Here is a 24822-nt window from a genome sequence, read left to right as displayed (position 1 = left end):
CCGCCACAGCCTCTTGATGGCCGCCCTCAACGCTCTCTTCTCAGCCATTGGATGAAAGCAAGACTTTTCAAAAACTGGGCTTTGTTGCATTTTTATAGCTTTTGACGTAGCAATAGATTAGAAACTATGTAGCAACGGTATAAGCGGCTCATGTGTCGGCCGGGTAAAAGAAAGCATCCATTTATTCTTATTTCTGACTGTTAAAAACCAAACGACCGAGGAAAAATACGGGACATTATCTCAATATGAGGGATGCGGGACAAAGGGTAAAGGAGTTTTTTTAAAAGTTTACAGGGTACAGGAGTTTTTGTTGTTGTTCCTCGCTTGTTTGTTTGGAATGTTTCTCGTCAGTACGAGGACGCGCCCCGTTTTCAAAACACCCACTCAGAATCTAAGGTTGAGTCCTGTCCAGTCAGTTTTCTGTGCGTGAACGGCGTATCTAGGAGACACAAGTCACAAACGGATTACAGAAGTTGGACTCCGTATTCTGTTGAAAGTGCGCATTTTGAACATGGCTTGAAAACACTTGAGTTTTCGAACGGACCGTAGACTGGAGAGGCTAGTGCGCTGGGAATGTCCAATTATTCCAACGCCGAGTCCGAACGAAAACAAATAACTGGTGTCCCCGTTAAATGCATTTTTAAGAAGATGTCTGAACAGCAGTAAACGTTCATGGAGAATGTTATTCGGCGGTTGGACAGGATGGAGTCAGACATCAAAGAGGCGCAAGAGGAGTCTGCCCCCCAAACAAGAAGACGAGCGGGAAATAACTCGGTAAGTTTCGGTAAGTTTATTTCTGTAGCCTGCCGGCTTTTGTCTTCGACTGCCGCACACTCTGATACGTTCGCATTTGTTCATCTGCTTTATCCCTTAATGTGGTTGAATTGAACTTTTGTACTAATTTTGCTTCCACAGGAAGCTGTGCGGAGAATGCAAAATGCTGAAAACACGCAGAGATATGATCCACAGACAAGGTAACACAACCCGTTGTTGGTAGGCTATATCATGGCGATTGTTTCATAACACCACCTGGAATTCTAAACGAACTTTTAATCAATCTTCCTTTCTTCTCCACTTTTTTTTCTCTCTAGCATCCTGCAAGACCTATTGAGATTTATTGGAACGAGTTACAGGATGTACCAAGAAGAGACCCAGATAGCAAACAGTCATTGAAATGATGTTAAATCAACATTCCGCTGTCAACGTTAAATTCATTGAATCAACGTCGAACTCCGATGTTGATTCTTCATCACTTTTTCACCCTCGGTTTATATTGAGACAACGTTGAAATCATAACTAATGATGATTGGGATTTCAATGGTATTTCAACCGAATTTAAATTATAGCAAATTACTATTACTACTTTAAAATACTGTGGAAAAAATATGTCCTGCTTTATCTACAGCCAGGATGTTATTAAATATATTCATAGCCCTATATTATTAAACATTAGGTTTGATCTATATGTAAATGACAATGGACAACTTTACATCAGTTAAAAAACAAGTTTATTTTAATTCTTTGTGACTTCTGCGCTGTCGTCCATCCCCACCCATGGTCTGAAGTCAGGGTATCTAAAACAGAAAACAGGAGAGTAAAAAAATAAAGTCAGCAATCTCAGTGACTGTAAAAGTGTGCAATTGCCAAAAAATACAACAGTGTCAATAATATGTGATCGACACCATTTTATAATGACTTCATAGCACAATATCCGAGCTCCATCAGTAACTTAGTAGGATAACTTCGCTAGCATAAAAGCAAAGTGCTAACTTTGTCGTCGGAAGAAAGAATCCTGCACTGAAGACTATAATTCATGAAAAAAGCGTGTATTTGCTCTTTGATCAGATTTTGAGTTGTCTCCGAAATATATGCATGCCTCTCTGTTCCTCTCAACTCGTCCTAGCCAACGCTATCGTGTCATCTAATGCTAACATGAAATGCTAAGTTATCAGTTGCGTTAGCGAGCTAATTTAACGCATCTGCATCTCTCAGTCTTGACATTTGACAGTAAAACATCCGATATTTTATTTAATTTATAGCTACCACGAAAAACCTACAGTAAACCAAGGTTAACTAATTGACTAAATTAACTTAGTGTAGGTATTTGTAAAACTGTAGAGTGAACTTGGTGTGTGATGCCTAAATCTGGCAACAGATGCTAACGTTTCAATGACATTTAAAGGTGTCTGAATTATAACGGCCATTGTGACAGGGACGAATGTACGACGACATATAATGTTAGACAGTGTAAATAAACTATAAACATTTGCAAATATTCAATTTGGTACAATTCAACATTCAAACATTAGATAAATACATGCATGCTTACCTGATATGGATTCACAAATCAGATGTGTGAAGTGCCGTTGGTCTTTCATACGATGGTCGCCCAGCCAGCTATAATTCGATGACTTCTCAATCATACTGGTCAACCATAAATCAATGGCTTTTCAATGTCACGTCATCATTTCCCGGTCAACTATAAAACGACGACTTTTCAACATCATTGTCGTTGCCTGGTCAACTACAAATCGATGCTCAATCATTTATAATCAGGACAACTATAAATCAATGTTATTCCAACGTCACTGTCATCAACATTACTATACTGTCGGGTTTCATTGGTATTGTAATGGTGATCCAACATTTATTTAGCATTGAGATTTCAATCTCAACCATAATGATGATTCAGATGGAAAATCAATATTTTTTCAATGTCTTGCTATCTGGGGAATCTGGAGAACAAAGAGGGGGGCAGGATCGCCGCTCGAACGAGGCAAAGGAGGAGAAGAGTAAGTCAAAACCTAATCATTTCCCAAGTAGTTCTTCGACTTTTTCCTCCATTTGCTATTTTCAGTGATCTAATTCCTGTTTTTACTGTGTTTTGCAGCTGCACAAGGCCAGAGCCAGTGTTCTTGAAACTGAGGAAGAGGCTAAATATGGAAGACTGTGTAGCGGACTCAGACACAAGGCCAACGGTTGTGTTGGTGCCACATATTTAATGATTTAATAAAGGCCTGAAAATACACACAGAGATATTTTATAAACTCGATCAGTGGCTACACAAGTGCTTAGCATAGAGCTAACACGGAGAATCTCGGCATAGTAATGAATTCGTTACTTCTGTCAACATTCAATACAGGTTTTTGTTTCTCATTAGCTTTAAACAGACACCATTCATCAAACAAAATAACAGGTCTTTTGCACAGTTATTATCCAACAGGTGAAAGAAAAACACACATATTCACTCACGTTCTCATTCACCACAATGAAATGTACACTCACACGAGCCATTTTCATTCATTTCACACTTGCGCTAGCCGCCAGCCCGAGAATTACTGTACTAATCAATACGGTACCGTCTAGAAAAAATTTAACGTTTAACACGGTAAACACAAACAAGGATTACTACACCATCACGGTAAATTAGTTCACTCAAACATCACCAGCTCACCTGAAAATACACACAGACATATTTTATAAACTCGATCAATGGCTGCACAAGTGCTTAGCATAGAGCCACTGCCACCTACTGGGCGCCAATGAACTTGCTGGTAATAAAGAACAAGAACTGTAAGTATATATGCATATGGGCTGTCGACTCCAAACTCATCTGCTGAACTGAAAGAAAGACGGATTACATAATGTCTCACTGTGCTACAACTGCATCAGTAGATATCATTTCTGAAGAGGACGACGCCATCTTGGATGGAAGGCCAGCGTGGGTCCTCCCTAGCACAGAGTTGTCTGCACTGTGTGGGGTGCTACAGAATAGACTGGACAAAGAGCAAAACTATGTTGTGTATCACCATGCACGAGTTGGTGCGGATAGATTTGCAATGGAGAGCACAGAAGCTGGGTTGCTCTTGGCAATGCTCAACATTTAGTGTTTCATTTATGTTCCCAAAAAGCATTTATATTATATACTATGATATTATAGTATATTCTTTCTAATGTATTATATTCTATGTTGTACATTGATATATAAATGTCAATATGCCTTATAATTTATATTATACTGTATTTTCTTTATTTATAATAAAATTTGTGTAATTCATTTTTGTTTAAGTTAAGTTAAGTTTAAGTGACTGCATACACACTGTGAACAGTGAACATGTCCTCTGCATTTAACCCATCCAACACACCAGTAATAAACACACACCAGACGCAGGAGCAGTGGGCAGCCTTCCTGGTGAGAGCCCAGGGAGCATTGGGGTTAAGTGCCTTGCTCCTCCAGTCACAAGCCCGGTTCTCTAACCTTTAAACCAAGGCTGACCATCTATCTGCCAGACTATCTATACAATCTACCTATGAACATAAAACACCACCACCAGTTATAATAATATTAATAATAAGAATAACAACAACAATAATATTTATAATATAAACCATATGAAATCGTGGGGGGTAAGACTTACTTGGTCAAAAGTAAGACTTTTGACCAATTGCAGGATACCTGGTGGCCCGAGGTGTGAAGTGCAAATGTTCCCTTGCAAGCACACCCAAGGGATTATTCACCATGGCAACTATGGGCTCTAGGCAGACCCCCAAACCTGGCACATATTTAGGAGTATTCTATGCTGCGGAGTATCCGGGGAATATACAGGAGTATTCCAGTGCGGATACACCTCTTTTCACGCAGTGGAAGTGCACTCACTGTTTATTTGGACATGATCACTACTTGCTGAAACAATTATATTACATCAGAGCAAGCATTTTGATTACACGATCAGCTTGTCCTCCGTTTTGACTGAAGAGAGACCTGGGGAGGGGGCGTGGCTTCTAGCCCCTCTTGAGTAATCTGATTGGTGTATTCAAAAATCTTTGCTGTAACGTCCCACGAAGGCAAGCAACCAAAACCCGCTAATTTCGTTCTACAGTTAAAAGGCAGCTTTGCAGTTACAGCCTACAGTTAGCCTTAGTTCACAGGGAAAAAAAAGTTTGCTCTGGTAAGGTACTTGGACGATAATTATCGGGCTGTTGTTCCCATTTCTCGTATAAAAAAATTCGATTTCGACAAAACTACCAAGTACTGGGTGTTTGGACGACGGAGCCTATTACCGAGGCCAGGTTTTGCTACTGGTAAGCTACTCATTGCATTAAGTGTATAACATATCTTGCTTTAGCTTACTCGACGCTGCCTGATTGTCTAAAAAAGTCAGATGAGGGAAAATTCGGAATTGCAAGAAATATAGTCGGAATTGCGAAAAATAGGGTCGCAATAAAGCAAAACAATTTTGTAATGTGGCGGGAACGGGCTTCCGTAGTTCTACGGTTGAGACTTTGCGTCCGTTTGTTAAATTCAGATCAGGCGACGAGTTCGATTACAATTGTTAACTTGAGGTAAAAAGCTACATTTTCTACGTTAGTTCTTCTAAGTGAAGTCTTTTGAAATCCAGATCCTTTAAAGTAATTCTTTTAGAAAAGCTGCTCACGAAAAGTTCTCTCTCATTGATCAGCCAGTAAATAGTTAGTATGGGAGGTAATCCATGCCAAAATGCAAATGAAAATGAAAACGGGAAAATGAAAGTTCAAACCCCGGTTTGACATTTCTTTTTCAAAACCTGTGCGCACACATCCTGCCATTTAATTTTCGACATGAACGCGCTGTATCTGCCAAAATGCAAATGCAAAAGCAAACCAGCATTGCGTTTTCGTTTCCCACTTTGCCTTTTCATTTTCGAGTTGGCCTATATGCAAATATATGTTAAGGAGAAATGGGCGTTACCGAAGACACGGACAATATCCCTAAGCCTATCTAAAATGACTTCGACTCTGAGTAAAACGAAGTCTTCATCCTGACAATTCGCTAACTTAGCTCACTCGCCGTCTCTGAGAATGCATCCGCCATTAGGCGCTTTCGCACCGAACAGTTCTAGGGTCTAATTCGATAGGAACTATCCCCTGTGGAGCTTCCCCTAGAACTACTTTCGTTCTAGGGCCTTTTTTCTGTTTGCTTCCTCACCGCCAGTAGGAACGCTGAAGTGACGTAAGCCGGCCGACGGTATAGCAGCTAAGAGCTGTTGTTTATGACTAACCAGGATAGCTGCACATTTTGAAGTACAAATTTAATGACTTAAGACCTTTTAAATACCTCCAAAAGGAAAAAAAGAACCATTACTGCTGCAAAAGAAATCGACAAACTAGACTACAGTATACGCAATGAGTTTTATTGAATTTGAATGACAGAAATATTGATTGCACATTAGATAACCTATAACTGCCTTCTCATTAACGAAAATAAAACTGTATGGCGATAGACCCAGTCCAATGGAGAAAATAATTTCCCTATGCATTTACCACCGCAGTAGCAGTGAATGACTTGATGAGCATAGTACTTTTCGGGTGCTAGCATAGCGCTTGTGCCTGACCCTTGCTCGCGGCATCGTGTCCCCCCCCCCCCTTTTTCCCCGCCGCCGCCCTAAAATCGTAAGCTGGATAAACACATTCTTATTTTAGGTTAAAATGTGGATCACAGCCACACAAGCGGACACACAAGCACCTACCGAAGCGGAGTGTACGCTACCTCTTCAATGTACAAATATACATTGGACGTTGCAAAATGGTCATTGTTGGGGGATATAAAATACCGGTAAAATAAAACATAAAAACTATGTGCCCCCTCCTACAATTCCAGACATTTTGAGACATGACTATCAAAAGCTAAATGAAATACGTTCTAAGACATTGGCTGTGTCCGAAATGGCATACTACATACTACTCGCATACTAATTATGACGTAAAAGTAGTATGTAGTATGCAGTACGCGAAACACGTACTGCATACTACTTACTACTTTTACGTCATAATTAGTATGCGAGTAGTATGTAGTATGCCATTTCGGACACAGCCTTTGGCTGTGTCCGAAATGGCATACTAGCGTACTGCATACTACATACTAGCCTAGTATACACTGCATACTGCACACTACTCCACACGCTAGTATGCAGTATGGTACAATTACGAGACGTTTCGTGTAGTGCACTACACTACATTGCCATTGTCGCCGTCCGCCATGTTTTTTGAAAATTTTCGGAAAGTTAGAGGTTACCGCGTTGCATCATGGGATGCAGTAGTCAGCGAAGTGAGCTCGGGATGTATACTAGAAATTTTCGCCAGAGTAGTACATCATCCGGGTAACTGTAGTGTACTGCAAAATGTATTTTTCACGTACTGCATACTACTTACTACTTTTACGTCATAATTAGTATGCGAGTAGTATGTAGTATGCCATTTTGGACACAGCCATAATATTTTGCACGGATCTTTAAAAATGGCGGTTGCAATCGTCGTATACCTGCGTCTGGACCAATGGCTGTACACCTACGTCACAAGGTTCCTATTGTGCTGCAAAAGTACCTACCCTGGAGTAGGGGCTAAAAAAGCCCCTCAAAACGGCCTTCTTAGAACTAAAATCGTTCTAAGTTCCTCCGGTGCGAAAGCGCCTATTGTTACCTCTATTAGGCTTTCGCGCACTTTCGCGGTCACGTGTCTTCCACTATTAAGGCTCGTGTCTTCGGTAACGCCCATTTCTCCTTAACATATATTTGCATATAGGCCAACTCGAAAATGAAAAGGCAAAGTGGGAAACGCAAACGCAATGCTGCTTTGCCTTTGCATTTTCATTTTGGCAGATACAGCGCGTTCATGTCGAAAATTAAATCGCAAACTGGGATTTTGCCATAGGATTATCAACTTTGTCTTTTCGTTTCCATTTTGTCCGATTTGTACCGCCAAATCTGTTAACAGGAAAAGACTAACAAATGAAATGAAATGACAAAAAGATATTTTAATTTTATTTTTATGTTTGTCAGAAAAGACTCGTGTTTGTCTTGAAAATGAAAATAAAAATCGAGTTATCTAATTTTATTTTTCATTTTGGCAGGATATGTGCGCACAGGTATTGAAAAAGAAATGTCAAACCGGGGTTTGAGCTTTCATTTTACTGTTTTCATTTTTATTTTAATTTTGGCATGGATAACCTCCCATAAGTTAGCAAGTGTGCTGATAAATTAATTTATACATGATGTAACATTTAGCCTGGCATTTAATTTCTTGGTTCAAACTAATCTTATCTTAGATGAGTACTTTGTCTTAACCTCATTTTCCTCCACCTCTGTTCTGCTGTATCATGTGTCTGTCTTATTCTGATAGGAAATGTGTGTAAATAAAGAGCAGTTTTGCATGAGAGTGTGTATACTCTTGATTAATTTGATGATTATCTTAATTAGGGTGTATGCATTTACTCACACAGTTCTTTGCGATTCTGCTAATTATAATGATCGGGATGCGTGTAATTAGTCAGGAGACAAGTGACAAGATGGCCACTGATGAAACAGAGATGTTGTCCACGTCTGTGGGGCAGTCGTGTGGAGTTCTTCCTGAATCACATGACACAGGTAGGAAACACAGGTAGTTTGTGTGTTTGTGTTGTAGAGCTGCTGAAGACAGGCGTGATGAAAGAGGAGATCTCACAGTCAAACAGTTACACCCGAGGAAGAGACTCGTCCAACAGACCTAGCATCAAATACACTGAGGAGGAGAAACCCATAGACAAAGACTGTCTGTGTAGGGCAAGATCTCTGGGACTGATCCTGTAGTCTCTCTCTCTCTCTCTCTCTCTTTGTCTTTCTGCATGTAAAGGGTGCAGTGGTTAAAAGCAAAAGTCAAACACTCCCCAGTTTCTACAACATCATAATGTTTTTGACTGATGCATGTTTGGTAGATAATTGATTTTAAGCACTCTCAGGAAAATTGAAAATGTTTTTCGTCATCAGCTGCTGAAAATGAAAAGTAAAAATGGGCACGATAGAGTTAAATGTCATTGTGAATGCTGAACTGTGTCTCTATACTGATGGTCCCATACCCAGATAGTATTGGGTCTTATCAGACCGTGAGGACTGCCCTGTTAGGACGAGTAAAGTCTGGTGTTGTTATTTAGAGTTTCTTTTAGGAAGACTGAAATCTAATGTAGTTATTTAGAGTGTATTTTAGTCTGACTGAAATCTAATGTAGTTATTTAGGGTGTTTTTTAGTCTGACTGAAATCTAATGTAGTTATTTAGGGTGTTTTTTAGTCTGACTGAAGTCTATTGTTGTTATTTATATTTTTCTCCTTATTTCTCCAGACTGTGAGGATTGCCGGTCTTTCTTCATTGGTAAATGTGAGGTGCATGGCCCCCCCACGTTCATCCCTGACACCCCCGTGCCCATAGGGGTCACAGAAAGAGCCAGACGCACCCTTCCCTCAGGACTAGAGGTCAGGAGGTCAAGCATCCCAAACGCAGAGCTGGGCGTGTTTAACCAGGGTGACACTATACCCAGAGGGACACACTTTGGCCCACATGAAGACCAGATGTCTGACAGAGAAGACACCAAGGACAGTGGATACTCCTGGGTGGTGAGTGAACCTATTAATTAATGATATAAGAAGGTTTTCAGTTGGCATTTACTGGGGCTCTGTGCAGTGAAGCCAAATTCCTATTTCATTGCATTTACCGATGTTCTGTGTCATCAGCCGCTGGTAGGAGCTTCAACAAATTATTTTACACTCATTTCAATTCAGAGAGCCTCACGCTCTATCAGACCTCTGACATAAACCTGTAGTTGGTCATAAAATGTGCAGTGAAAGACTGTATACTTAACAAATCAACATTTATGAAGGAAAAACCTGTTTTCCTTAGCTCTTCAAACGTCAGCAGTGTGAAGATCATGTTGATGTGAAGAGAGAGAATTTTTCCAACTGGATGAGGTGAGATACTGAGTACAGAGATCACTCCTGTTCCTTATTTTTCACATATTTATGTTAACTGTACAGACGGCATATATTCATACGTTCAGTGGTAAAACTTAACTGTGTTTTGTATCAGAGGTAACTATATCTCTGAGGAAACCTTGCTGTCCAGTATTTTGGTGTTCAGACATTCTCAGGAATCAAACTTACAACCCCTGACTGAGTGACACCCCCTCACATTCACTGTTCTCACAGACCAATCAGCATGGAGATCCTCTGATCACATGGCTTTTCATATTTGATGCATGTATTTTAAGAGCAGGCTGTGCACCCATACTTGAATCTTTTCAATGAGGTTTCATATAACAAAACACACGCACAGATACACACACACACACTCACCCAATGTTTTGTAGATTTTTTTTCTTCAAGCTGTCCAAAAAGATTAGTAAAACGAGCCAACGGCTTTGGGATTCAAATATGTAGCATCAGATGAGATGACATACATAAAACAATTCTTGTTATTTCCTCATGCATGAAACTGGGTGCACTAACGAATGAAAAAGTGATATTTAATACATTAAATGTGAACATAAACAAATGCATCTACAACCGAAAGACAAAAATAGTTAGACGTAATGTTTAGTTAATTATTTTTCCATTTTACGTGGTTTATTTTGAGTTTATTCAGTAACATACTCAGTCATTGATTAATTTCCCAATTATTTGTCCCAGTCCCAAAGTTTCTCATATCATCAGTGTCTCAGTGAAAAGTGAATTATCCTGAGTAAGACTGAGTCAGACCCTCAGACCTCAGGATTGGAGCTTTCACATTCTCTGTATAACACATTAATTAGCTCTTAGTACAGGGGGTGTGAAACCTCTTCATTAAATCCACACACAGTGTAAAACAAAAATAAGATGTTTAAAAGAGAAAGAAAAATAGTAGAATGGCGAAGATCTCCATACCCCTAAATGGCATGTCCCACCCAATGACATTCTGACCAGTTCACGTATCTGCTAAGCTTTACACAGCTTCACATGGTGCTTTTGAGTATGCTGTGTGTTACTGCCCAAACTGTAAGACTCTTCTGTTTGTCCTGTACAGTAATCGCTGTAACTAAATACATTCATGGATTTTATTTGCAGACTAACAGTAAAACATGTCTAATGTTACGGGTGGTAACAGGTGCTAATAGGTCTACAGCACAAATGAGTAACTATATATCCATGACTGAAGAAGGGCAGATCTTAATAAACTGTGCGAATGACTAATAAATAATAGTGAATAATAATAAAGAGATGAGTCACATTGAGATCATCTCATTAAATCGGTCTCCATTTCGCTGAAATGTTGCATAATCTCACATGTTTCCTTGCACACTGATACACCTGGTGCATCTTATGTGCCATCATCAGCATGACACTGAAGGATCCTGAACCATGTCCTCCATTAAGCAGGCTGCATAACCAAACCTTCATCACAAAATGAAATGTTTCAGCTGTCCGCAATTCTTCAGAGTTGCTAATGAGGATACTGATTCAGTTCAGAAAAGCTGGGAGTAAGGACAACATATGGACGTGGGCATTTTGGGCATAAACACCAAGCTCTGACTGGTCCAAGGAGGACAGTTTATCCTTTGGTGCCAGAGGCACTGGGCATTTTTGCCAATGATGAGGAATGTTTGGTGTGAAGAGCGCTCAGATACATGTCACATCCACTACCACTTTACGGCACCTGCCAGCTCCCAGGCGTCTCCATGGGAACGTAACAGGGGTGGAGACCTGTGCTGTTTCCTGGATTCACTCATCAATGCTGAACAGAGCGCTGAGTGAGATGGTGGGGAGTGTACACTCGTCTGTTTGACCCTCGCAGGACACAAACCCACCCGATCTCGTGACAACATCCCAACTAGCTAGTGTTACTGCTGGGATTCCTACTCTGTTAGAACATTCCAACTTTGTTAGTCTTCTTCAACTCTGTTAGTCTGTTCATCTTTCCTGGCACTTTTTCATTTTAAAATTTGGTTCAGTCATGTGTTATTTACATATGTGTCTAATGAGTGTTAAAAGAGTTTAGTTTATGAAGAGACAGTGAGCGTCCCCTTACATCAGAGTCACAAAAACACGAAAACTCCATTTAGAGACGTGACTTTAAATTTATCCTTCACTTATCCATGACTTCACTTATCCATACATTCTTCTTCTCATTTTCTGCCTTAACTTGGTTTTCTCTTGTGCAATGTAAACCTCTTTATCTGCCTCATGTCTCACTCTTGACCTTTTCCCTCATCACACTCTCTCTCTTTCTCTCTAAGGTATGTGAACTGTGCCCGTAATGATGAAGAGCAGAATCTGGTGGCTCTTCAGTACAAAGGGGGGGTTCTGTTCCGCAGCTGTAGACCCATCGCTGCTGGAGAGGAGCTGCTGGTCTGGTGTGGAGAAGAATATACCAAGGACCAGGACGACCCAGCGGACTGCCACTGGGACAAGACATTTTCCCCTGAGAAAGGTAACAGATGACACCCCCCCCTCCCGTTGAGAATGGTTTAGTTGTACTTTAAATTGATGCTGAGGTTAATGTCAGTTTGGTCTTTTAATGTTGTTTATAGATTTTTGTCCAGGCTGTGATATGGTTTTCTGGTCCTGTTGTAGACGTGTCCCTCTCTTTGTTTAGGCCACATTTCCTCGCAAAACCTCATTAAGACATGGCATCCTGAAGAGTCCCTGAGTTTACTAAAGACCAGAGAGATTAAATCAGAAGTTCCACTGAGCCCAGAACAGTTATCCTCTGATATTACATTCATTTCAGCACAATCCGCTGTCAACACGAAAAGAAGGCGCTCTTCGTTTGGGAAGAGCTCCCCTGTCAGAAGAGCCCTAACACCTATTCAGAGAGTGACAGGGAAGAACACAACACACTCTTCACGCAGGAAGAGCCTCAGAAGCCAGCTGTGTATCAGAAGACACCAGCGCATTCACACAGGGGAGAAGTCATACCACTGCTCCCAGTGTGGGAAGAGCTTCAGTTGGTCTAGAAGTTTTAGAAGACACCAGCGCATTCACACAGGGGAAAAGCCATACCACTGCTCCCAGTGTGGGAAGAGCTTCAGTGAATCATCAAATCTTATAAGACACCAGCACATTCACACAGGGGAGAGGCCATACCACTGCTCCCAGTGTGGGCAGAGCTTCAGTCAATCATCAAATCTTATAAGACACCAGCACATTCACACAGGGGAGAGGCCATACCACTGCTCCCAGTGTGGGAAGAGCTTCAGTTGGTCATCAAGTCTTATAAGACACCAGCGCATTCACACAGGGGAAAAGTCATACCACTGCTCCCAGTGTGGGAAGAGCTTCAGTGAATCATCAAGTCTTAGAACACACCAGCGCATTCACACAGGGGAGAGGCCATACCACTGCTCCCAGTGTGGGAAGACCTTCAGTGAATCATCAAGTCTTATAACACACCAGCGCATTCACACAGGGGAAAAGCCATACCACTGCTCCCAGTGTGGGCAGAGCTTCAGTCAGTCATCAAATCTTATAAGACACCAGCGCATTCACACAGGGGAGAGCCCATACCACTGCTCCCAGTGTGGGAAGAGCTTCAGTAATTCATCAGGTCTTAGAGAACACCAGCGCATTCACACAGGGGAGAGGCCATACCACTGCTCCCAGTGTGGGAAGAGCTTCAGTCAGTCATCAAGTCTTATAAGACACCAGCGCATTCACACAGGGGAGAGGCCATACCAGTGCTCCCAGTGTGGGCAGAGCTTCAAACAGTTATCAGTTCTTCAATCACACGAGCGCATTCACACGGGGGAGAGGCCATACCACTGCTCCCAGTGTGGAAAGAGCTTCAGGAATTCATCAGGCCTTAGAACACACCAGTGCATTCACACAGGGGAAAAACTTTACCAGTGCTCCCAGTGTGGGAAGAGCTTCAGCCAATCAGCTGACCTGAACAGGCACAGGTGTACACTGAGGACCGTTTGAGGTGTTGTGATTTTGGACCAGTGTGTTACCTGTTCAGTGGGATTATGGACCAGTGTGTTAGCTGTTCAGTGCGATTTTGGACCAGTGTGTTACCTGTTCAGTATGAAGAGATACGTACACATGTCATGTCATTGTTCTTCAGGTTACATTAGAATGACAGAGGATTCATTTTGTCACTGTTACTACTAAATACCAAGTTTATTGTTCATGAGTTAATAATTGTGCTTTGATTAAACTGTTAGTGATAGACTTAGGTCAGTTAAAAAAAATAGTACCTAGAAATCAGTTGAGCACAAAAGCAAAAAGTAGAACTATTTTACATGATGCATTTATGTCTGCTGATAATAAATGTAGATTTGAAGCATGTGAGCGAATGTGAATAACTGTCAGCTCTTGTTTTTATGACCAAACTTCAATATTAAATCTTAGGTTCTGACCACTGTTCATTCTGCTCATCTGGGATTGAGATTCCATTCTTTCTTTCTCTCTCGCTCCCTCTCTCTCTCCCTCTCTCTCTCGCTCACCTCTCACTCTTTCTTTCCCCCTCTCTCTGTGTAGCATTTGCTCAGGTTGATGTATCCGTAAACCTTCGAACCAGCCGAGTGTTTTTAATCTCGCCTGGCTACATCCCTTGGCTTTGTGTTGTGTTAAGCTTGAGTGTGTTTTGGGGTTTTGATTTGGGCTTCATTAAGTGCTTCCTCTTGTACCGTTTGAGTGAACAGATCACGGCCCTCTTCTGTTCACGCGTTCAGCACTGAAGGCTCACGCTCCCAGGATGAGCCGTCTACCAATAGGATCTTTGGCTTTGGCCGTGGACTAAGCTCTCTGGCCCTGTGGCAGGAATGGCAGGTTTGAATGGCAGGTTTGGGAGGAGCCATTTCCAGCCTCCTAGAGACTGTACCAAGCTCCGGAGACCAACAGTGTGATGTGCTTTGATGGCAGGTTTGTGAGGACTAGCAGTGTGAGGTGGTTGTATGGCAGGTTTGGGAGGACTTACAGTATGAGGTGCTTGAATGGCAGGATTCTGATTGATGTAACTGTGGTTCGATTGGTCCAGATGTCAGGAGAACCACTCTTCATTTGCCCTGTTTTTTCATCTCTTTTTGAGGATTTATAACTTTGATTTGTGACTTGTAACAGTCTTGGTGGAACCACAGACTTTGCGGAATGTATCAACATTCCAAAATTCCAACAGAGGCCTGTTGAGGAGGAGTGTTAGCACCATGGACAGTGGCTAACTGTCAGGAGGTGGGACCCTGGACAGCTCCCAGCTCTTAACGTTACTAAAGTTGCTACTGTGTTTATAAGCATGGAGGAGAATCAGCCATACAGCTAGACCAGATGAGGTTCTAAACAGCTGAGGTCATAAATCCGCAGACTGACGGGAACAACTCCGACACAAATGCAGAAACAAACCTGTTTAGAATGATTTGGGTTTTTTTTCATTTGAACTAAACAGGATGTGGGCTACACAGCCTGGAACGTAAGGTGACGCTATTTCATCCTATCTTTTCTTAAAAAAATTTGAACCAATCGATTAATTTTGCACTGGAGCCAAAAACATGGGAGGGGGGGGTCTTTGGGTAGGAAGGCTGTCTCATGCCAGGCACCTTCAGAACAGTTTATTGTCTGACTTTTTCTCAATGAGGACATTTCTGCCAGTGGGCACATGACAGAAAGAGAGACACAAACCAACAGACCAGTCATTCATTTTAAAAGACAAACCAACAGGCCAGTCATTCATTTTAAGACACAGACTAACAGACCAGACATTCATTTTAAAAGACAAACCAACAGACCAGTCATCCATTTTAAAAGACAAAACAACAGATAAGCCATTCATTTTAAGACACAGACTAACAGACCAGACATTCATTTTAAGAGACGTGAGGGAAATAATGTTGCAGTCTGTTCTTGTAAACTTAATCCTAATCTGAATCTCTTCAGCTGTCTACTTCACTCATTTAAGAGGATTAGTAGAGTCATGGAACTACGTCAGTGTCACACCCTGGTCCTCTCTTTACCCCTCTAGTGAGTCGTTTGCTTAACATCTGTTACTTCTCTCAGCACCTTCAACCTTCACCTCTATCCAATGCCCCTTTGGACTATTGCTGGGTCATTAATTAATTCCACCCCCAAACTTCAGCACCTTCAGCTTTCAGGTCAGTAATTTGACCCATGATTAAAATGTCCTCCCCAATCCAAAGGCTTAGGATTTATGATTTACTTTGTGCTTTGTGCTTTGTGCTTGTCATCAGTAAGTATAAACTGCACTGGTAGTAAAATTCTGTCAAAAAACCATCAAGAATCATGATGAAGAACAGCCGGTGACTACTCACCTGCTGACCTCACACCACACACACACACACACACATACACACACACACACACACAAAGAGTCAATAATAGTCACACACAATCACATTCAGTCATATACAGGAGTGTGCGCTGAAATTTCAAATGAACCCTCTTGATTTGTATGATTAATTTATATCACTGTATAAAACCGAACATGAATGACAAAGAGAAGAATATTGCATTGCCTTCTGCTGGGTGACTCTGTAACTCTTCAGTCAGACAGGTCCAGTTCACCATCAGTCCAGTTAGTCTGGAAAGTTTTCACTCCCTGGTTCACAGGAACTGGCTCAGAACTTACAACACATGTACAACATCGTGTATAAATTCACTTAATATATGTTAAGGAGAAATGGGCGTTACCGAAGACACGGACCTTAATAGTGGAAGACACGTGACCGCGACAGTGCCCGAAAGCCTAATAGAGGTAACAATGGCGCATGCATTCTCAGAGACGGCGAGTGAGCTAAGTTAGCGAATTGTCAGGATGAAGACTTCGTTTTACTCAGAGTCGAAGTCATTTTAGATAGGCTTGGAGATATTGTCCTTGTCATCTAAAAAACCAAAGATTTGACATTCAGGGGCTCTAAATTCAGCTGGTCACTTGTTATACAGAGTCAATTTGTCAACTGTCATGTTGTCAGAGGAGTGACTGTTGACATTCTTTATTTCCCTGATAATGCTGCCCATACCATAGTGATGGGCCGAAAATCACAGTGCTACAGCTGATCAGGCCTCCATTCTTTTCAATTCCATGACACCTGTATATGTGTTCTATGAATTTACTGTAAAAGTATATTGCATGGAGTTTGCATGTTCTCCCCGTGTCTGCGTGGGTTTCCTCCGGGAGCTCCGGTGTCTTCCCACAGTCCAAAGACATGCAAGTTAGGCGAATTGGAGACACTAAATTGCCCCCAGGTATGAATGTGTGTGTGTGAGCGTGTTTGTGTGTGTGTGTGTGTCTGCCCTGTGATGGACTGCCGACCTGTCCAGGGTGTTTTCCTGCCTTTTGCCCTATGAGTGCTGGGAAAGACTCCAGCACACCCCACTGAGGATAAGCTGCTTACATAATGAGTGAGTGAGGGAGAGAGTATACCGCATGTGAGGTGACCTGTTGCACAGTTAATTTATTTCTTCCTTAATTAAATCCTTGTAAAACTTTTTTTTTAATATGGTATTTTATTGTCAGGTCTTGTTGGCTTGCTTACTGACAAAAAAGAAAAAAACAAAAGTGAGAAAAAGACTCCTTTCTGATGAGCCATCCCTGACTGATCCTACTGCTGCCACTGTGCCCCCTCATGGACTTTGATGGTCTTTGAACCCAGAACTGGCCTGTGTGACACTCTGTTTCACTGAACGCAAACACAAAGAAAGGGATTCATGTCACTGGAAGTCAAACATCAACCTGCTTGCCTGCATTTGAAATGACTCTTAATATTGACAGAATATAATGACAGGAACTTACACTTTTTTTTACTTTGTTATTTTTAGTCGTGAAGGGAAACATTAACATGTATTAAAATAGACTTTAGTTCTTCTTCTGTGACTTAACACACATACCCACCTCTCTGAGCTCCATCATATCCTGCAGCAGGTAGAGTACATGTGCTGATGGCATGCCTTCTTTTACAGCTTTTTCAATGGACATTACATATAAGTCCATCTGAGGCTATTTGTGGACAGAAGACAGATATCAGAGAGAGAGAGAGAGAGAGAGAGAGAGAAACTGGTCAGTGCTGATTTATACTGGACTGAATGAGATGCCAAATATACCTAATTTGCGCCTCTCACTCATCAGTCACAGCGATAACCTAAAAGTGATTTACCTGCATTTTGCCATCGTTAGGCTCCTGGCCGACCGTGGTCAGGAGCGTGGAGAGGCACTGCAGGCTCAGTTCACTGAACCTCTCCACAAGCCTCTCCACACATTCCAAAATAGTCAGCTTGGCAACCATCTTCACTTTGAAGAGCTCACCAAGGAATCTCACATTCCCAATGGAGCTGCGACAAGCTTTCTCTTTAGCTTCTGCCAGCCCCTGTTTTGTCTGCTCCCCTGTAGCCTGCATGAGAGAGATCGAGAGAGAGAGAGAGAGAAGAGCAATATGTCAGAAAGCTTCACAAAATATTCCAAAAGTTCAAATACCTCAGTCTGCAAATACAGCATGCAGAATAGGTGATCGAGCAAAAAGACATGGAATTCAGCGCTGATGGGACGTTTCCTGACACATCTAGGCATTTTTAATGAGGACTAAGGTGTATGTTTTCTCACTGTGTGTGATGGCTACCGATGCTGATGACTCTAACTGCTTGTGTACCTTATCAGATAAGAAGGTGTGCATCTCAACCTTCTCAAACTCTGCCTTACAGCGCCGTAGCAGGAGTCTACGGAAGGTCACAGTGCTGTAGGGCCTATCTGACATGGGCACTTCCATCTGCAGTACGAAAAAGACAAAAAAATGAGATGGGGAATATGCAGGACAGAGTCCAAGCACAGTCTACAGGAATGTTTCCTCTCTACAAATGATAAGGAACAACGGCAATAAGACAAAATGGACCACTGCTATAACTCAAAAATGTCTATGGGGCAAGGAGACGTATTTAAGCCCCAATTTAGTAAAAACTACAAATGTACTTCTTATACAAGAACACTTTACTTTAGCCAAGCAGCGGCACATGCTGGCATAGAGCGCAGTGAACCCAGGTTCTTCCACAGCCCTGCTGAAGACCATGTCCACCACACTCTGCAGCCTCTCCTCGCTGTTGATGGGGAGGTGGGCCATTTGCTCCACCAGCTTGTCCAATTTCTCCGGCATCACTTTGTTTAGGATGCCGCGGACCTTGCGGAGGACTTCCTGAACGGCCATAAAGAAACAAACAAAATTCAGATTGGAACTTTGCCTGTTCAGCTGTAAGTCTGACACACTCTTACAGACACAGCTGTTAGTCACTGGTCACTGTGCATTAGCGACCTCACCTGTGTCTCCTGGATCTCTGGATCCATATTGCCAGGCTGCCTCTTCCTGGCTGGCTTCCAGGCATTCTCTGCCTCTTTCAGCCGTATCTTTTCACCCGAAGATTTCTCGGCGATGATACTGAGTGGTTGTTTGTGCTGCAGAGTAAATTCGCTAGACTGAGAGAGCGAGAGAGGAGAAAAACATGACACTCAAGCTGCTGTCCAATCACAACGACCAAGTCAACAGGTGATGGAAAGGCCTGAGCTGGCACTGATCTCATTATCTTTAAAAGTTACCAGACTACAACAAGCTGAACTAATGCTATCAACTGCTCTACAACAATAAAATATCCTTGTCTAAATATAAAGTAGTTACAAGATGTACAGGGTCTACTTACACTTTGGCATTTATTAGCAATATGCGCCTGTGTGACAGGCAAAGACAAAGAGAGCAGGTCTGTCTTTTTGTCCATTTCTGAAGTTTTATATCTCACCTCAGCTGTCTCCCTAATTTCTCCTTAGGTAGCTCAGCCAAGTTGTGACTCTCCTCAGGTCCCTTGGAATTGACCTGGGAGTCCCCTGCACCACTCAACAACTTTTCTGAAGCCTCATTCAACTCAGAAGAGTCACTGGCTGCAGTCTGTAGGAGTTTAGCAGATGGAGCTGGTGGGGCACAGTTTTCCTTGCTGGGAGAAGTGGTTTCCACAGCAGTTGGAGCGGGTTCAGGTTCCAGGGCCTGAACAGAGCAGTGGGTGTCCTCCTCTCTGGGCAAATTCCAATTATGCTGGACACACAAAAACGGAGGGATTCAAGTACAAGGCAAGGCAGCTGACATAAGCATCTCAATCTATATTCTTAAACCTAAATGTACTCCTAAATCCAGAACAAATAGACTTTCTATACAAACTGTAGAACACATGCTACAATTGCAACTAACACCCCCATACACGCACTCACCAGTCTGAGTTCCATCACGTGACGTAGCATGATGCGTGTCTCCAATGGCACCTTCACGTCATTCGGAATTTTTGAAATGACGTGGAAACAGTAGTCCATCTGGGGCTGTCCATTGAGGTTCAACAGAGGTCACACAAGGTCATGGTTGGTTCTCCATTTTCATATCATCTCATATATTGAAAATGACTTAACCAGGCAATGCCATTATTACCAAATCCGTTTAGACAAAGATACCATAAGGAATAATGTTTCTGCAATCAGCACATTACACCAAGCGATTTACATCTTATGGTTAGAATGACTTTGACTTTAAGAGATTTAGGGCAGATAATGTGTCAGAAATGAACTCAAAGGAAAAATTCTTAAAGGTGCTTACCACAACTTCTGCACCATCTTTTCTGGATAATGAACGAAGAGAGATGCCAAATACCTAATATTTACCATCCCCCTCATGCCTCTGTACTAGTCATAACTCAAAGGTCACTTACCTTCATTTTTGGGGTGTCCAGGTCTTTGCCAACAGCCGTTAACAAAGTGGAGAGACACACTGCACTCTCTTTACTAAGGCTCCGCAGCAGCTTCACCACGCATCCAAGCACCACGCTCTCAGAAATCATGTTCATCTTAAACAGTTCGCTGATGAACCTGATGTTTCCGGTGGAGCGGCAGAGAGCTCTCTCTTTAGCTTTTGCGAGGTCCTTCTCAAGCTGCTCCTGCTCGTGCGCCTGAGTCAGGATGAGGGAGAGAAAGAGGAGCAGGGTGTCACAAACACTTACCATCATTCCAAATGGCTCAACACCATCCACAAAGTCTCAAAAAGTCATATCACTGAAGTCCCCCATTAAGTCTTGGACTTTTAACAAGGACTGAGCTCTACGTCTTAGCGTTCTTAAGGACGGGTACCGTTGTTGCCAAGTCCAGCTGCCTCTTCTTCTTTATCACGACCGGGTCGTGGACCTCGTCCCTTTCGAACTCCACCTTGCATCGTCTCAGGAGGAGTCCGTGGAAAGTCACCGACCTCCCGGGCTGGTAGGCCACAGGTACTTCAAGCTGCAATACACAAAGACAGAATGAGAGACAGGAATATGCAGGACGGAGAACAAGTGTATGGTGGAGACAAATATGTTTGCTTTTTGCTTCAGAGAGTCTTGTTCCAGACGTGCTGGCGAAGGCACGGATCTGAACGACTCGGCCTGAATGCCGTTGCGTTCATGGTCCCACCTGGGCGACAGCCAGTTATGCTGAACACAGAGATACACAAAGAGGTGAATGCTTAGGAAAAACACATCAATTACACATACATGTACACTCCTGAACCCATATGTAACCACAAAACTGCTAAACACTTTCAACTCTGAAACTCTTCATACACATTCAAAACAAATGGCAGAAGAAGGTTATGTCACTTTGAGTCAGTTTTGTCACATGAATCAGAATGATTCAATATTTGTATCCAATTTTCAAACAAAGCAGTTATATGCAATTGTAGACTCCTATAGAGGTTGTAGTACGCCTGTTTGTGTGATTGTGTATACATATTTATACATGCAGGACTTGGAGCAAGTTCACATTACAAGTCTATCTCCTATTACAAAACATACCTTAGCCAGGGAGTGACACATTTTTGCAAATACATTACATATGGCTGTCTCCTCCATGGCCTTCTCATGGATGACAGCCACCAGCATTTGCAGCTTCTCCTCAGTGTTCACCGAAAGGGCCATCAGACGAACCATTAACTCTTCAAATTTGCTGGCCGTCACTTTGTCCAGGATAATGTTCACCTTATGGAGAAGCTTCTGCAAAGTCCCAAAAAATTCAACTTATAACCTCATCTTCTCATCTACAAGTCTTACACACTGTTGTTTGCCGCTGGTCACTGCACATGGGCGACCTCACCTGTGTTTTTTGGTGCACTCCATAGCCTGTGACACATTCCTTCAGGACTGTCTTTTTCCCTTCCATTTTTTCAGTCGCACATTCACCGGGAATGTCCGTGGGCACCTGCTGTGTGCCAAAGTTGGTGAACTGAGAGAATGAGAGGAGAGAAAAACACTCAGTCTCTTGTCCAGCTGTGCAGTAAACTGTGATAAGCTGGGTCAATTCAACTGTATTAGAATGACTACATTTACTTGTGCAATTTTAACAAACAGATTATATATGAATATAAACATGTTAAACCTGGTTTGGGGTGTGTGTGTGCATGTGAGTCAGTTTGCATATCTCCATGGTGTCATAACTAATTTCAGGTCTCTGGCCGTCGGCTGCTGGTTTGAAAAGGTCGGCGAAAGTGCGCATGTCTTTCAGCCCCTTTGAATTGATTCTGGCTGCAGTAACGGCCACTGGGGACGCTAGCACCTTGGCGAGATCAATAGAAAACTTCAGCCTTTTGTACTGATTCTTAGCAAGTCTAAAATACTTTTGATTCTGCTTTGTAAGTCACCAAGAACTGTCGACCTCACCTGTGTTTTTTTCATGTCCTCATCATGGGAAACGTCGCTAATAATTCCTGAGCTCATTATAAGCTGCGATTTTGGCATCTACGATAGGACAATATAAATAGATAGATAGATAGATAGATAGATAGATAGATAGATTTCACAGCGTGTTGAGTAAAAACCGTCAAACACACCTTACCTATTTCTCAGTAAATGAATGGCACCGTGTCCGTCGATTGAAGTCGCTCTGCTTCTATGAAACGTTTTGCTTCGATCTTGAAAGCTATGCACTTTTCATCGCCTACAGCTTTATTACGAACTCTAGAATAGAATGTTAACGTCACGTCACAATCACCTTTAATTCCATATAGTTTTAGTATGTTTTTTAGCGGAAGAATAACCACTTGATGAATAAACAAACAAATAAGAACGATTTCTTTATTGATTTTTTTTTCATCAAAATCAATTCATTTCCCTGCTTTTTTAATCGCTTGGCTACAGTCTTCCATAAATTCAAGTTGCATTGCACATTAATAACAAATACATAACAACTTCTTTAACACTTGTTTTTAAGCTGTCAGGTAAACATGCACGCGCACACCATCACAGCGTCTTCCACACGAACATTTTAAAAACACATGTAGCACAGTGAGACATTATGTAATCCGTTCTTTCTTTAAATTCAGCAGACGAGTTTGGAGTCGACAGCCCATATAAATATTCCGTACAATTCTTTGTTGTTTATTACCAGCAAGTTCATTAGCGCCCAGTAGGTGGCAGTGGCGCACTAGTCAGTGCCCCACGTGTTGCTTGTCACGGGGTATCGAGTGAATTCATTACTATGCTAAAATTCTCCGTGTTAGCTCTATGCTAAGCACTTGTGCAGCCATTCACCAAGTTTATAAAATATATCTGTGTGTATTTTCAGGTGAGCTGGTGATGTCTGAGTGAACTAATTTACCGTGATGGCGTGGTAGTCCTTGTTTGTGTTTACCGTGTTAAACGTTAAATGTTTTCTAGACGGTACCGTATTGATTAGTACAGTAATTCTCGGGCTGGCGGCTAGCACAAATGTGAAATGAATGAAAATGGCTCGTGTGAGTGTACATTTCATTGTGGTGAATGAGAACGTGAGTGAATATGTGTGTTTTTCTTTCACCTGTTGGATAATAACTGTGCAAAAGACCTGTTATTTTGCTTGATGAATGGTGTCTGTTTAAAGCTAATTAGAAACAAAACATGTATTGAATGTTAACAGAAGTAGCGAATTCTTTACTATGATGAGATTCTCCGTGTTAGCTCTATGCTAAGCACTTGTGCAGCCATTCACCAAGTTTATAAAATATATCTGCGTGTATTTTCAGGCCTTTATTAAATCATTAAATATGTGGCACCAACACAACCGTTGGCCTAGTGTTTGAGTCCGCTACACACACACACACACACACACGCAAAAATAGAAAATGCCTACAACCTCAATAGTTTTCTTTCAGTAATTACGATAAAGACAGGTGTTTTTTTTGGGAGGAGTCGATGAAACCCAAAATAAAAATGGACAAAGGGAATGTGTGACATTCACCAGCATTAAGCTACATTCGACATGGACTGCTTTGATCGTGCTAATAAGAAAACTTCCGATTCCATTACAATAACCTTCCTACTCCAATACACAAGCTCAGCTAATTAAACAGAACAACGTATGTCGTGTTTTGTCATCGTCATTTAATTCAAAGCAAATGTTTCAGATATCTGATGACTTCCCTTGTGACTTCATTACCACATAAACATGTAGCTACATTTACACCGCGGGACATAACGACCATTTCCGATTATTTATTTATTTATTCATTCATTTATTTATTTACATGTGTCCGATTTTCGTTCCTGCCTGTCTACTTCTTTTGAAATGTCCAATATCGTGTTCACATTAACACTAGAAACGCCGAGCGCCGGTCATTTGAACGCTGTGACGTCTCACTGGAAGCGCCGTGCTGGTTTGACCTACTAGGCAGGACGCAAAAGCAGTTGTAATTAAAGAAAAGTTTAATGTCTTCCAGGCGGGTAGATACAGCACACAGGTACTAAGTAAAACATAAACACGGAACACGATAAGGAAGTTACAGATATACAGAGAGAGATAATGAACAGATGAGCCGGTTATTAGTAGACCGGTGTTACACCCAAGTCTGTGACCATCGAATTCTGTTACCCTAGTGAGCGCTGTTGCTACTGGGCAGCTTCAAATCGCTCGCACAGACAAGTTCGTTACGCAAACAGCGTAAGCTCATAGACTGTAAACAAACAAAAGTGAATGCAGTGCGGAGTTATTTGTTTACAAATGCTGGTTTATCACATCATGAAGTACGGAAGCCATGAGAAGCTGTG

At 41.9% G+C, this 24822-nt stretch overlaps 2 protein-coding genes across 2 annotated transcripts in view; one reads left to right on the top strand and one right to left on the bottom strand.

Moving 5' to 3' along the window:
• Positions 1 to 24822, bottom strand: part of LOC115823849 (uncharacterized) — a 664236-nt gene that overhangs the window by 309366 nt on the left and 330048 nt on the right.
• LOC115824128 (uncharacterized) overlaps positions 1 to 24822 on the top strand; it is a 247675-nt gene that overhangs the window by 210479 nt on the left and 12374 nt on the right. The window contains 2 exon segments of the mRNA XM_030788234.1: positions 12699 to 13714; positions 21104 to 21149. Of these exon segments, the coding sequence (XP_030644094.1) occupies positions 12699 to 13714; positions 21104 to 21149 (1062 nt within the window).

This window comes from Chanos chanos, chromosome 11 (genome assembly GCF_902362185.1).
Source record: "Chanos chanos chromosome 11, fChaCha1.1, whole genome shotgun sequence".
In the NCBI taxonomy this organism is placed as follows: Eukaryota; Metazoa; Chordata; class Actinopteri; order Gonorynchiformes; family Chanidae; genus Chanos; species Chanos chanos.
Note: the sequence above shows the minus strand (reverse complement) of the source record. Positions and strands in the feature narration are given on the sequence as shown.